General features: G+C 43.5%; 1 protein-coding gene, 1 long non-coding RNA gene and 1 other non-coding gene across 4 annotated transcripts in view; 2 read left to right on the top strand and 1 right to left on the bottom strand.

Annotated features, from left to right (window-relative positions):
- The window catches only part of SSR1 (signal sequence receptor subunit 1), a 35,462-nt gene extending 23,375 nt beyond the window's left edge, over positions 1–12,087 (top strand). For both annotated transcript variants that reach the window (XM_037045370.1, XM_037045369.1), the window contains one exon: positions 11,561–12,087. In XM_037045370.1, the coding sequence (XP_036901265.1) occupies positions 11,561–11,585 (25 nt within the window). In that variant the 3' untranslated portion in view covers positions 11,586–12,087. The remainder of the gene's footprint in view (positions 1–11,560) is intronic.
- Positions 503–3,208, top strand: LOC118986426 (uncharacterized). The gene is made up of 3 exons (XR_005066378.1): positions 503–1,245; positions 2,748–2,754; positions 3,182–3,208. It is a non-coding gene; the product is annotated as an uncharacterized LOC118986426 (long non-coding RNA).
- Positions 5,068–5,257, bottom strand: LOC118986500 (U2 spliceosomal RNA). The gene has a single exon (XR_005066395.1). It is a non-coding gene; the product is annotated as a U2 spliceosomal RNA (small nuclear RNA).
- Positions 12,088–13,973: the final 1,886 nt, after the last annotated feature.

The following is a 13,973-nucleotide window of genomic DNA, read 5'->3' as shown; positions in this document are numbered from 1 at the left end:
ACTTGAGAGTATGTGTTTATAAAACGTGGATCTTGCTTTGGTTGTATAGCTTCATCATTCATTTCATAGATTTCAATAGCAAGTAACTTTAAACTTGTCTCTGCCATCTAAGGTGCTCGGAGTGGGTGAGGAGGGGAGTTGGGCCTCCAAAGTAGAAGCCTGTGGGCAGCAGTTCAGAAGGAGCCTTGGCTTGATGATGTTAGTGATGTTTTTAATTCTAAATAAGCTTCATAAAATAGTGACATTGACAGAAAAAGACAAATTTAGCTCTTAAGTGTGTATTTAAAAGTCACTGCCTTAAAAATGTATTTGCAATGCATCAGCCTGGAATTGTATTTTGGCTCTGTTTGGGAGAAGTACCATATTTTTCAGACTATAAAATGCAATTTTTTACCACATTTTTTGCTTCAAAAATTTTTTTCCTATTTATCTCCTCTAAAACCTAGGTGCATCTTATGGTGTGGACCCCAGGTGCACCTGGGTTTTAGAGGAGGAAAAGCAAAAAATGTGTGTGTGTTTTTTTTTAGTGTGTCTTATAGTCTGAAAAATGTGGTAAATGGTAGTGTGATGTCAAAACTTTCCTTTAATGACTTGGGTTATTTTGGAACTATAGTAGTAGATAAATGTAATATAATGTCCAAGGCTCTTATATAGCACTTATCTTTGGTTGTACAATGGTATTCATACCCTTGGAATGAAGGAAAATTTAGTTGTTTAGTGCATTTAAATAATGAGTTTTTTTTTAACGATGAACGTGGCAGTTGTCTTTCATCAAGATTTTTATAGGGTACACCCTTGATTTTTCAGTCTTTATTTTAGTTCCAAAAATAGATGTTAGCTTAAATTTTAAAACACTTCTGATACACCTGAAGTAATTACCAGTTTGGGATAGCATCATTTATAGCTGTAAAATTAATAAATTTCTTCTGATTTTATTGAATAATATCCTACCCTTTTTTTTTAACTGTATCTCCAGCTTACTGAGGAGCAAGCTGACACCAGTATAAGTGGAATGTTAGGACATCGTTACAGGATGTTAGGAGGGATGAACAAAACTGAAGAACTAACTTGCAAAGCAAAATAATGGTTTTTATAGGACTCTTAGGTACTTTACTAATTAGTATTTGCACGATTTTATCCTTTTTTTAATTTATATAAAAACCCAGACTTCAATAATAACTAATTATGTAACCTGAAAATCTGGAGCTTTTCTTTTTTTGGATTTAGAAATTATTTAAGAATAAGGTTTAGCTGCCTTTTTTAAGGCATTAGGAAAGGGACTCATTTCTTAAACATCAGCCATGCAGTGGTTTTCTATTGGAACTTAATTCATCTCATAAACCTTCACAACAGTTCACTAAAGGAAGGTGGTATTGTTCTCATTTTGGAGATGGAAAAAAAACCTTTTGAGTTTAGGTTGCTCAAGGTTACACATTGAATATGAATTCAGAGCTGTCTTATTCTAAAACTCACATGTTCTCCTGCACAATGTTTAAGATGGAAATTTTTTAAAATAAAAATTTTATAAAGGCAAGCATTTGGGCAGCTTCCAAGTACTTGGTTTTCCAGAATTCAGCAATCAGTTCATATAATGCCAGTATGGAATATACTGTATGTACACGCTGGCTGTACCGTACAATAGTGTGTGAATGCCACTCAATTCCAGAGCACAGTTAAACCCCATTCTTCTTTGTTATACATTTATTTGTGTGTTAATGTTTATGGTATGTATATATAATTTTGGGGAATTTGATACTGCATTTTTTATAATTATCCACAACACCCTAGATAATCTCTAACAATGACACATCTCTTTAAATGTCCCCTTGATTAATAAAATTGTAGTTTTTAAAAACTTTTCCTTCAAAATAGATTTTGTAGTTTCATTGTATTTGCAAGTTTTAAAGGGTTGAAAGATTCATTCTCATGTTAAGAGATGGGAGTGAAGTACCTGTTCTTCAGGTTATACGACCAGGCAGTGATAGAACTGGGATTGTAGGTTAAATGAATAAATCATAGCCAAAGATGATTTGACTAGGGCTTTTTTTATTCCCCTGCTGTCCCTTACATAGATTTCTGTTGGGGCACCTGTGACCATCTGTCATCTTGTTGACATATCTGTCCCCCCTCAGCTGGACTCCCTCTTTTCTCTTGTTTGGTTTTTATTCCCAGTTTCCAGTTCACAATGTTAAGGTGGAAAACCTATCATAGGTTTCAGAGAAAGAACAAGAAGATGTGGGCCAGTTTTCATAGGCCATTTGTCCACACATTATGTTCAGAAGTATTTCTGGTGCTACCCAAGCCCATTGCTAGTTTTGTGAGGTTTATGAAGAGAGATGCTAGAGTGTGCTTAGCTTGGGGGTTAGGATGTGGTCAGCCCTCTAACCCATGGTGGCCTTCAGAAGGCAGCTTATCTGTAGAGTCTGGGTGTGTGCTTTTCAAATTTCAATTAAGAGATACTTGAAGTGTGGGTTCCAAATTGTCTGATTCTGTTACCTATATACTCTTACCTAATTCAGTGTTAGGTGATTCTTCCTTAAATCTAGTTTACTCAGCAACAAAAAAGAACTAAGGTATAGAATGGACTCGTGTCAGGCTGCCTTCCCTTAGTTGGAGGTGGATAACCTCACTGGGCTTTAGTTTGGGCTGCTTAGAATGTTGTCCAGGACGCAGGAGGCCGTGTGAGTGGTTGGTTGCTGCTGCTCTGGTAAAGCACCATGTCATGACATTCCGTGAAGCATGTGGAGGGCAAGTGTATGTGGTACTTTTTTGACTTTGACGTGGAGTGATAGTTAAATTCTATTGAATAGAAAAGTTAACCAGTATTCTATTTTAACAAAAGTGTAAGTTTTAAGATGGACATGTAGCTAGTTCTGTGGGTTTAGTAATGAACCAGAACCAGAGTAATAGGGCTACCATGGGAGTTCTTGTAATAAATCTGTTAGAACCTGCACACCCGATTGAGAGTTACCTTTTTCAGAACACGTGGAGAGGCTGCATGTGTTCCAGGGTTTCCATTTTTGGAACTTAGACTTTCTTTCGACTTCAGACTGTAAGCCACCCAAAGAGAATCAGTCTTATTTATTTTTCAGAAATCCGTTTGGTCACCCATCCTGTTTACCTTGTGGCATTTTAGAAAGCAGTGAGAAATGCTTCAGTCAAGAACAGTATTTAGATTGAGGCCCTGGCTGGTGTAGCTCTGGGGATTGAGCACAGGCCTGCGAACCAGAGGATCGCGGTTCAATTCCCAGTCAGGGCACATGCCTGGGTTGCAGGCCAGTTCCCTGCAGTCCAACTCCCAGCAGGGGACGCAGGAAAGGCAACAGTACATTGATGTTTCTCTCCCTCTCTCCTTCCCCTCTGAAGATAAATAAATAAATAAATAATCCTTTAAAAAAAATCTAACAATTTAAGAACTTCAAAAAAAAACTGAAATGAGCCCTGGCTGGTGTGGGTCAGTGGATTTAGTGCTGGCCTATGAACTGAAAGGTTGCTGGTTCAATTCCCATTCAGGACACATGCCTGGGTTGTGGGCCAGGTCCCCAACTGGGGGTGTGTGGGAAGCAACCAATTGATGTGTCTCTCTCACTTCAATGTTTCTCTCCCTCTTCCTCCTTCCCCTCTCTCTAAAAATAAATGAAGTCTTTTTTTAAAAAAACTGAAATTATTCAGTGTAGGCAATATACCTCTGGTTCAAAATTTATCTTTTTATGTATTTTCCTAAAATCTTCAGGTGTTGGGTTTGCTATTTTAATTCTAATGCTTACACACTTATACTGTGGTTTCTAGCAGTGTGTTTTCATCAGGCTGCTTATGACGAAACTTGTGCAATGTGAGCTTTTATCTGTTGACTGAGAATGTTACCTGGCTAGTGAAAGTGAGGGTTGTGAATCCAGAAAACTCTTGTGCAGCTTTGAGAAATGTCCCTACTGAAGAAGTATGTGGAAATCACAGTCTGGTAAACCCAAGAGAAGCTTTTTTTCTTGCTTACTTGCATCAGTCTGACCTAACACTTAAACTGGTCTGCTGTCCTGGCAAATGCATCTTTTTTATTTAAAAGCCCTTAATTAAAGGTGATCTTCAAATTATTTGTGTGCAGTACAGACTGTTTCCTAAAATGCCAATGCATATTACAGTTGGGTCTTTTTTCCTACATCTTGAAGATGAGAAGCACAAAGGAAATCTAAAACACTAAGCAAAAAAGAAAAACGAAAATAGTTTAAATTATCCCCTGGAATTTGTAAAAAGCTTCACACCTTTTCTGCATATAAGATTTAAATATTGTAAGTTACAAAGTCTTGTTGTTTAACAAAGATGATTAAGGTGATTTTAAATGTGCTCTTTAGCTGTCAGCTAGTTGACGTTTCAGGTGAGGATCATAAGACACGTAGTGAAAGTTTGCGTTCCCAGTAGTCGTGGAGACTGAGTGCTCTGACCATTCCCACATTTTTAAGTGAGCAGAGGTAGGCCTTTGATTTAACTTCCTTGTCTGTGTGTCAGTGAGTTCCGCAGTACCTAGACACTTCTTTACAAGATTTGAGAACTGAGTTAGAAAAAATAACTTTTGATTAAGGTCTCTGAAAACTGGAGAGTTAGTCTTTTTAACTATGTGATGTTCTCAGTTTTCTGCTGAAAGGGAATAGGAAGAATCAAAAGTATTTAATTATGATAGCAAGAACCATCATTTAAATAGCTTCTCTACAATGCTTAAAGTGCTCAGGATTAAGTAAATTTTAGATTTGTCCAGAATCTGAAAAGAAATATACAAAATGCTAAAGCAGTTTATGTGGTGAGGTGGTGGATTTTTTTTCCTGTTTTAAAGTGTTTGTAATATACATATATTTTATAATGGAAGAAGTAAGTGTAAATATTAAATTTATCTGAGCCTTTTACAATGAGTGTGATAGTCACAGGGCTTGTGCGCAGCTTTTCTGTAATGCAAAAAAGAAAATGAGCCCATTTTTGAAACTTGAGTGTTTTGTCACTACATATTCAAAGAAAATCAAGGTAGATTATTGCTGGAAAATACTTGAAATTGTTTTTCTTTAAAGGAACCCAAGCTTCTCATCTGTTGTTGTTATTCCTGGAAGTGTTGCATTACCAGGTTGATGTGTGGAGTGGATGGAGCAATGTCCTATTCCATCTCCTAGTTCCAAAAATCCATTTAATATATTGTCCTCAGATAAAGGACATATCAGATATTAAATTAATAAGAACAGATACTATGCTTGATGTTAGTCCAAGGCTGAGAAGCAAGCTATCCACTATTTTTTTAAATCAATACGCCGCCTTTAACTACAGCTGGCTTTGTGCCAGGCAGTGTGCTAAGTGCTGCTGCTACTCCTGTCCCACCCTTTGCCTCTTGGTCCCTCTGCCCCTGTATAGCGGGAAACCCTCATCTGGCCTCGTCTTACACTTGTGTGAACTTGGAGTCTCTACCAACCATCATCCATAGGCTCTCTGGGATCTTGGTCCTTACCTGCCTCTAGCCTCTCCTCTGCTTTCTTCCTGCCCTGGCCTTGGCAGTGAGTCCCTCTGCCCCCATCTCGGCCCCCACATCATCCCTTGCTTGTTCACTAGCCTTTCCTGACATGCTTTACCTCATTGAAGGTGAACACTTGCCTCACACTGCTCGGCCTATTGTCCTTAATCCCCTCACCACTGTCTGAAATGACTTTGTTCTTCCATTACCTGTCACACTCTTGAAATACAAGCTTCATGACAGCAATAATTTTAAGTCACCAGAACACCAACTCTGAAAACAGTACATGGCACATGGTAGATGTTTAATCAATATGAATTACTTAATTATCACAACCATACAGTGAAACGGGTACACATCCTCATTTTGTAGATGAGGAAATTGAACGCCCAAGTTAAATAACAGTCACTCTGTCAAGTGGCAAATCTGAGAACTGGAACAGAGGCACATCTGTCCAGAGCCTTCACATGATACTGCTGCTCATATATGGAAGTTCTAGAATTGAATTGTCACGCTCTGGATTCGCATATTCCAAGTCTCTTTTGCACATAATGCGCACACCTTGCAGGCTCATGCAGATGGGGGGGGGGCACCTTGGTTTTACATTGCAGCTCCACTAGGAAGCACTTACAAAATGAAACCAAGGAAACTGGCCAGCAAGCACCCAGGAGCTGCTGTGTGGTTCGTGCGCAGTCCCTTAGGTGAGTTCTAGAAAAGAAAGTGAAACAGCCACAGCTTCAAAATGAAAAGTTCCGGAATTGTGAGTGAATCACCATATTTTGCAGACTATAAGACGCACCCCCCCCCCCAGTTGGGGAGGAAAATAGGGTGCATCTTATAGTCCGAATGTAGCTTACCTGGCTCACTTTGCGGGGAGGAGGCGGTGGCCTATGTTATTTATGTTATTAAATATTTTACCACATGTTTGCTTCAAATTTTTTTCTATTTTCCTCTAAAACGTAGGTGTGTCTAATGGTCTGGTGCATCTTATAGTGTTAAAAATACAGTACAACTTTAAATATTTTTTCCTTAAATGCATAATGCCAAGCTTAGCAAATTATATACCAAGTTTAAACAACTAAAGAATCTCATTTTCATTTTAAATCTGTAGTACTACGCTGCAAGAATTTTCCAAATGATTTGAAAGCATTTGAAAAGTATAGCAGTTGTTCCCAGCCCCCCCATAACATCAGTATGTGTGTGTTTTGCTGCCCTCTGCTGCTCATGAGTGGTATAGCAGTGAACACATTCCCAGTGCTGCTGCTTGGCATTGCCAGAAAGGTACAAAAGGATTCTGATGCATGCCTGTGATCAACCTCACACCCCAAAAGTAGACATCAAAGTGAAAAATACTGCTTTTGCTAAGACACCAATGAAATGGTTTGGGCTTTTAAGTTATTTGAATGATCATGTCAGTAGAGAGATGAATGCTGTCAAAGGCCCCCTGTGGATCACCTGAGAGCTAGCCAACACACTCAAGGTGTGTTCTCTAGATTTATCTTACCTCCTGAGAGAGAAATATTGTCTCAGAGGATAGACAAAGCCAACAGCCCCCTCCATCATGTTTATTTTGGGTGAATTAAATGTTTCATTCATTGGACATCAATTATAGTATAATGGTTAATTGCTGTTGGAATTAGCATTTAATTGAATCAAGACTCACCCACTTACAGGCATGATAACCTTAGCAAGTCATCTAACTGGTCTTACCCTGTTTCTTCATCTTTAAAATGTGGATAATAGTGATTAGAGTTGTTGTTAATATTCAATGAATATAAAGCCCTCACTATACGTCAAATGTGTTATGTTGAATTCTTAAAGCTATTGCACCTAAAAAAAAAAACCAGCTTGATCACAGCGCCTAGCCCAGAAAAACCTAATTTCACTTTGAGGAATATTTCTGTTCCTCATTGCATAAGAAGTACCAGTTTTGCCATGTAAAATGCACATCCGCGTTTCTGTGTGCATTATACAGGGGGGGGTTATAGTCATGGTATGTGCGCATTATATACAGCAAAATATGGTGGTAGTTCGACAGTCAGCTAAGAATGTTTTTTTTTCCTTAGAGCTGAAATTCTGTTAAAAGGTGCGATCCTTTTAATTTTTTTTCTGTACTTAATGGAGCCTCATATAATATTAGAGTGGGCAAGAATCTTAAGAATGATTGCAGCATTTTGCCCCATATAGGGCCCCCGTAAGGACACCTCCACTTGGCTGGGTGGCCCGTCCCATTACTGGACAGCTCAGCCGTTCTTTCTTGAACCCACACAAACTTCTTGTGGTAATTGGCCACACAAAAATTTTACGTATTTCATTGAATTATATAAATTAAAGGGTGCAAATGATTATTTGAGACACAGGATTAAAATAATTGCCATTAGTTCTCCCTGCAAAATGCGTTACTACAACAATTATTTCTCAGTCTGAGGCAGCATTCAGAAACTTAGTCACCCATAAGGTGAGGGAGAGTGGGGTGGGGGGGAAGGGGCAGGAGGACGCGTGTTTGAAGTGCAAAGATCTGGGCACCATCCCCAGATCTTCTGACTCTAGCCCTGAGCTGTGACCAGGAATCCGCATGGTTCTCACAAAGCCCCCCTGTAAAACATTCCCCAGGAGCCTGAAGGCACTGCCTGGCCCCAACACAGGGAGCCGGTCTGCTGTGCCTACCCCAGGAGCCCATGCGCACATGCACCACAGCCGTGGGAGAGAGCCTGGGCCCGATTAGCCTTTTCCTTGTGCAGGTGGGGCTGCTCCACTGGCCCCTTTCTGTTGTTTCCTATGCTCTAGGGGATACCTGAGAGGGCAGCTGGAAGTGGTGGTGGCAGCGGTTGACCCTTTTGAGCACTTCCTCTGCTCTGGGGGCTTTTCTAAGCATTTACTTGTGCTCATTTCATTCTCTGTGCAACCAGCCCTGCCTGAATTAAGTTCTCCTACCACCATGTTACAGCTGAGGAACTGGAAGCACAAACAACAAACTTGCCTGTGCTCTCCCAAGTAGTAAGAGAGAGTGAGGCCCCCCAGAGTTTGGGCACAGGCAGTCCAACTCCCAACAGTCCTGCGCACCGGCTCTGCCACAGCTCCTGGTCTCTCCTGGGAGCCTGAGATGCATGCGCCAAACATCCAGTGTCACAAAGGCCCCTCCAACTTCACATGGGAACTGGACCTCTTCCTTCCCTGAACTGTTTCCTCTCAGTAAGAGAGAAGGTCGCACTCTCGGTGCCATCACTTCCACAGGAAAGTCCCTTTTAAAAAAATGTTTAATATATTTTATTGATTATGCCATTACAGTTGTTCTATTCCCCCCTTCATTCCCCTCCACCCACCCTACACACTCCCTCCCCCACCATTCCCCCTGATTTAGTTTATGGCCATGTGTCTCGAGTTCTTTTTTAATAATTTTTCTATTTAATTCTTGTTCAAGTACAGCTTTCTGTCTTATATTCAAGTTCTTTAGATTCTATATTTCCCCTACTATTCTTGCCCTCCCCCTATCTATTTTCTACCTACTGTCTATGCTATTTTCTGTACCTTCTCTCCCCTTCTCCTCCTCCTACTCCCCTGTTGCTAACCCTCCATGTGTTCTTCATTTCTATGGTTCTGTTCCTGATCTAGCTGTCCTCTTGGTTTGCTTTTGTTTTAGGTGTGGTTGTTAATAACTGTGAGTTTGCTGTCCTTTCATTATTCATACTTTTCATCTTCTTTTTCTTATGTAAGTCCTTTTAACATTTAAATAATAAGGGCTTGGTGATGATGAACTCCTTGAATTTGATCTTATCTGAGAAGCACTTTATCTGTCTAAATGAAAGTTTTGCTGGATAAAGCAATCTTGGATGTAGGTCTTTGGATTTCATGACTTGGGGAAAAGAAACAGCCACGAGTGGAAAACTTATTTGAACAAATAAGGAGAACTTCTCCAGTCTCTCAAAGGAAATAGACTTCCAGGAAATTAAGGAAGCTCAGAGAGTGCCAAAGAAGTTGGACCCAAGAAGGAACATACCAAGGCACATCATAATTACATTGCCCAAGATTAAAATGAAGGAGAGAATCCTAGAAGCAGCAAGAGATAAGGGGACAGTCACCTACAAAAGAGTTCCCAGCAGACTGTCAGCGGATTTCTCAAAAGAGACCTTACGGGCAAGAAGGGAAAATCCCTTTTTTACAGGTTCTCCATCCTACCTGTAAACAGTCTGCTAATTCCAACTTCCCTGTCCCCCAGGCACGGAGGTAGGCAGGGCCCTGCTGCCGGCCCTCATCCTGGATGCAGGGAAGCCCTTAGCTCAGTCCCTGCACGTAAGGAAGCACTTGGTGAATGAGCAGGCCTTGGTGGTGCTGGCGTGGCCTCAAGTGCTTGGCCCCAGCCTCCTGTGCCATTTTGTCCTTTCAAACCCACCCCAGACAAAGCCGCTGCCATGGCCTTAAGATGGCCTTCTGATCCCATGCTGCTCCTCTGCTCAAACCTTTCAGCAGTCCCCACAGCCTGTAGGTCACACACCCAGCCCGCTCCTGTCTGCCTCTGCCAAACCTTTCAACCTGACCTCTCCTAGCCCCTGCTTTGGGCTTGTGCCCCAGCCGAACCGCTCTGTTCCTGGGCACGACACACATCTGCCACTTCCCACGCTTGCACAGCCCAACCTCACCCTAGAGGGGCCGTAATGACTCCCTGCCCCTATCTGCTGCTTGGGGGTCACCTTAATTTTGATACAATTTTAAACCTACTCAAAAGTTGCAAAATAGTACAAAGAAATTCCCTGTACCCCTCACCTTCACCCAGATTGGTGTTAACATTTTGTCACATACACACACACACACAAACACGCGAGCGTTTTTTTCTGACCTATTTGCAAGTGAATTGCAGACATTATGCCCCCTTTTCCCTGAACACACCACAGTTGATCTAAGAACACAGTCTCTGACAAAGCCAAGTTACAGTTATCAAAATCAGCAAGTTTCACACAAATGCAATGTTTTCTAATCCGCAGGCTACAGCCAGATTTCACCAGCTGTCTCAGTAATGCCCCTCACAGCTATTTTTTCCTGGTTCAGGAGCCAGTCGCAGACCACGTGTTGCATTTAGTTGTCATGTCTCCTTAGTCTCCTTTCATCTGAAACATTTCCGCAATCTTCCGAGACACTGCGTTTTTAAGATGCACAGGCTCCTCTCTTTGCTGAGTGTCCTCAGCCAGAGCTTGTGTGCTGTTTCCTCGTGATTAGATTCACATCATGCCTCCAGGGCAGGAACAGCATGGAAGCGACTCAAACCCCTGTCAGTGCATCCAATCAAGAGGCACCTGGTGGGCTGGCTTGTCCCTTTACTGTGGTGTTGATACTGGGGACTTGGGAAAGGAGGAGTCTTGCTGAGTCAACCTCAGTTTTTCCTGTCACCTCTTTGAGGGAAGCTTTGTAAGGACCCACACCCCCACCCCAGCCACACACACTTAGGTCAGGTATCTACTCCTGTAACAGGCCTGATAACTGTTCACAACAACTGACGGGATCCTGGTGGTGGTGTGCCCACCCTCCCCACTCGGCAGCACAGGCCGTGGGAGCGAGGCCCACACCTTGCTCCACTGGCGGCTTAATAAACATTTGTTGAATGAATGAAGGAATTAGTGAGACAGTTTAGGCGCTGATTCAGTTATAAAGCAAAACCCTCCGAATCTGTCCAGATGAGTCTTGGTGTGTGGTGCTTCCTGCTTTATTCGTGGAACTCCACGAATTTAGTCAACTGACTAAATTCTTGGATTTCTTTTTATGCCAGATTATTGATGAATGCATGAATGTCTGACTGAATCCCAATAGAGAAGCGTAGTATTTATCCTTCCTTTTGGGAATCACAGAATGGACTAATTTTAGAAACTTGGGACCCCAGTCCTAGAGTTTTCCATTTGTTTCTTCATGGGGGAAAAGGGGTGGAGTGAGAGGAGATTCTCTGGTTGTTGTTAACCATTAATCAATTGTGTGAAATACTTGGACTTGTAAGCACAGCATGAAGTGTCTTTCATAGTGCCATGCTGGGAGGGAAGTGATCAAGGGCAGCCCTGGAGCCTCTCAGATCACTGTCTCCCTTTGTTGTTTCAGACGCAGGAGGAGGGAGACACACTGATGTCGTCAGGCCTCTCTGCAGCTCTGCCCTCTCATGGTCTCCAGGTGCCCAGGCAGCGCGCTCCGCCAGGGCTGCCACAGGAAACCCCCTGGATGTGTGGTTCCTGGAGCCCAGCCATCCTTTCTGCACCGTTTTGCTATTTGTGAAACTTAGGAGAGCAGCAACCCAACTTTGCTAGATTCTCAACCGGCTCCTGCTGAGACATCATCACTGGGAATGGCTGTGTGAGCAGGGCTTTGTGGCTTACGAACAACAGTGGTTGAGATAAGCTGTGGGGGCATTCAGTTGGGCCTGCTCTTATACCATCATGTCGACGGTGACTGAGGTCAGGAGACAGACAGCTGTGGGTGAGGTGAGCTCGAGAGCCCCCTGCAATGTGATGTTGCAAAGGTACCTTAGCAGTTTCCAGTTGCATCTTAAGGAAATGTTCCAGGTGAGCTGGGTGGGGAGGGACCTCAAAAAGCCCTGGGTAACCACAGCAATTACTGAGTCTCAGGTGGAGGAGGAGGAGCTCTGCGCCCTGAGGAATAATGCTTCATGTGAATATAAGTCATCATGCCTTATCAGTGAATTGGGGTCCTTCCTCCCTCCACTTTCTGAGGCCTGGTTTCCAAAAGTGGGTGCCCATAAAGGGCTCTTCAGGGCTCCTTTATTCTGACATGAATTGAGTTGCATTGCATTGTGTTGAATTGGACTGAAATAAATTGAATTGAAAGGCCTACAAACAAGTATGAATCTCTTGCTGAGATCCTGGCCCCAGGGAATCACAGACAATCCCTGTCTTCACTCTAGCTGGGCCTGTAACTATAATACCGTGGAGAGAAGGAGGTAAAGGCAAGAAGGACTTTATGGACCCAGAAAGTAGCAGGAGCAAAGGCACGCTGTGTTTGAGGACTAGAAGGGGGATGGCATGAAGCGGCCAGTAACTGCCCAGCTGGTAGATGATACAGATAGACACACACACAGTGTGTTCCCATGGCAAACCCACATCTCACATGCAGCCTGTGAACCACATGCCTCAGAATTACTGAAATCAGAATCTTGGGGAGCTGACCCAGGAATCTGCACTTTGGAACAGAATCTGCAAGTGAATTTAAAGTTGGAGACTCATTGTGGGGGGCTGTGGATTGAGCCTCTGCTGGGTGGTAGGGAGCCATTAAATGATCGGGTGGGAGGGAGGGTCAGGGTTAGTTCCTGTGCCCAGTGACTGACTGACTGCCCCACTGAGTGCACATCAGGATGCTCTGGAGAGCCAGTGGACGCGCAGGCTGCCAGGCCCACCCCTGAGATTCTGAGTCAGCCAGTCAGGGGAGGGGCCTCAGCACTTGCTTTGCTGGTAAGTTCCCAGGGGGTGATGCTGATTCAAAGCAAACTCCTCTGAGTTTGAGAGAGACTGAGTTGAGAGACTGCCAGGAATCCAGCCAGACTGAAGGGGTCTTCTGAGACTCTCAGGATTCAAGACACAGTTTATGAACATTTAAATTTGACCAGATGAGCCTTTCTTATCTGTACACGGATTCTAGGTTTTCAAAGCCTCTGACAGAAGCGTGGCACTGGGGCATGTGACAGGCTAGTGCTTGCTGATCTCCACGGCGTGCCCGGGCCAGGCTATCAGTGGTGCCTGCCGGGGTACTTGGCATCCCGTGCTCGGGCCGTGCTGTCTCCCGAGCAAGCCCTGCAGAGGCCTGTTGCTCTGAGGCCACCCAGATCCACCTAGGGATCCATGCAGTGCCCAGGTTCCTGCAACCCGAAATGGTTTTGGTGTTCCTGAGGTAACAGGTGAAATTCCCAGGTGCTCCTTGGAAGGGCATCACCCCTGGGGCCTGATCACTGCCTAGGTCCAGAGGCATTTATTTATGAGCAGCCCACACAACTGAAATCAGGCTCCACCTGAAATGACAAGTCTGTTCTTGCCACCGTGCCACTTCCCACTGACGTGGAGCTCAGCCCAAAGGCACAATCAAACCAATTCCCGAGTCCCAGCTTTGCAGGTCTGTCTCCAGGGACTACTCATGGTATCAGTTCTGTCTGTACCAGTCAAGGATCAATTAAGAGAGAGGAAACTACCAATTAATTTGAACAGGGAGCCCTGGCTCATGTGGCTCGGTTGATGCAGCATCCCATGGACCAAAAGCTTGTGGGTTCGATTCCTGGTCAGGGCACAGACCCAGGTTGTGGGATCAGGCCAGTTATGGCATGTACAGGAGACAGCCACAAGCTTCTATGTTTCTATGTTTCTCTCTCTCTTCTCTCTCTTTGCCCTGCCTCCTTCCCTCCATCTGACAAGTCGCTGGTGGTGCCACATGGGTGGGTGGGGCTTGCTGGAAACCCAGCTTCTAGGCTCCCAGGGCAAACTGTTCACGGAAGTATGTTTGTGGAGGGAGGACT

This window comes from Sturnira hondurensis, unplaced genomic scaffold, assembly GCF_014824575.4.
Source record: "Sturnira hondurensis isolate 20B ecotype Veracruz unplaced genomic scaffold, ASM1482457v3 Scaffold0004271, whole genome shotgun sequence".
In the NCBI taxonomy this organism is placed as follows: domain Eukaryota; kingdom Metazoa; phylum Chordata; class Mammalia; order Chiroptera; family Phyllostomidae; genus Sturnira; species Sturnira hondurensis.
Note: the sequence above shows the minus strand (reverse complement) of the source record. Positions and strands in the feature narration are given on the sequence as shown.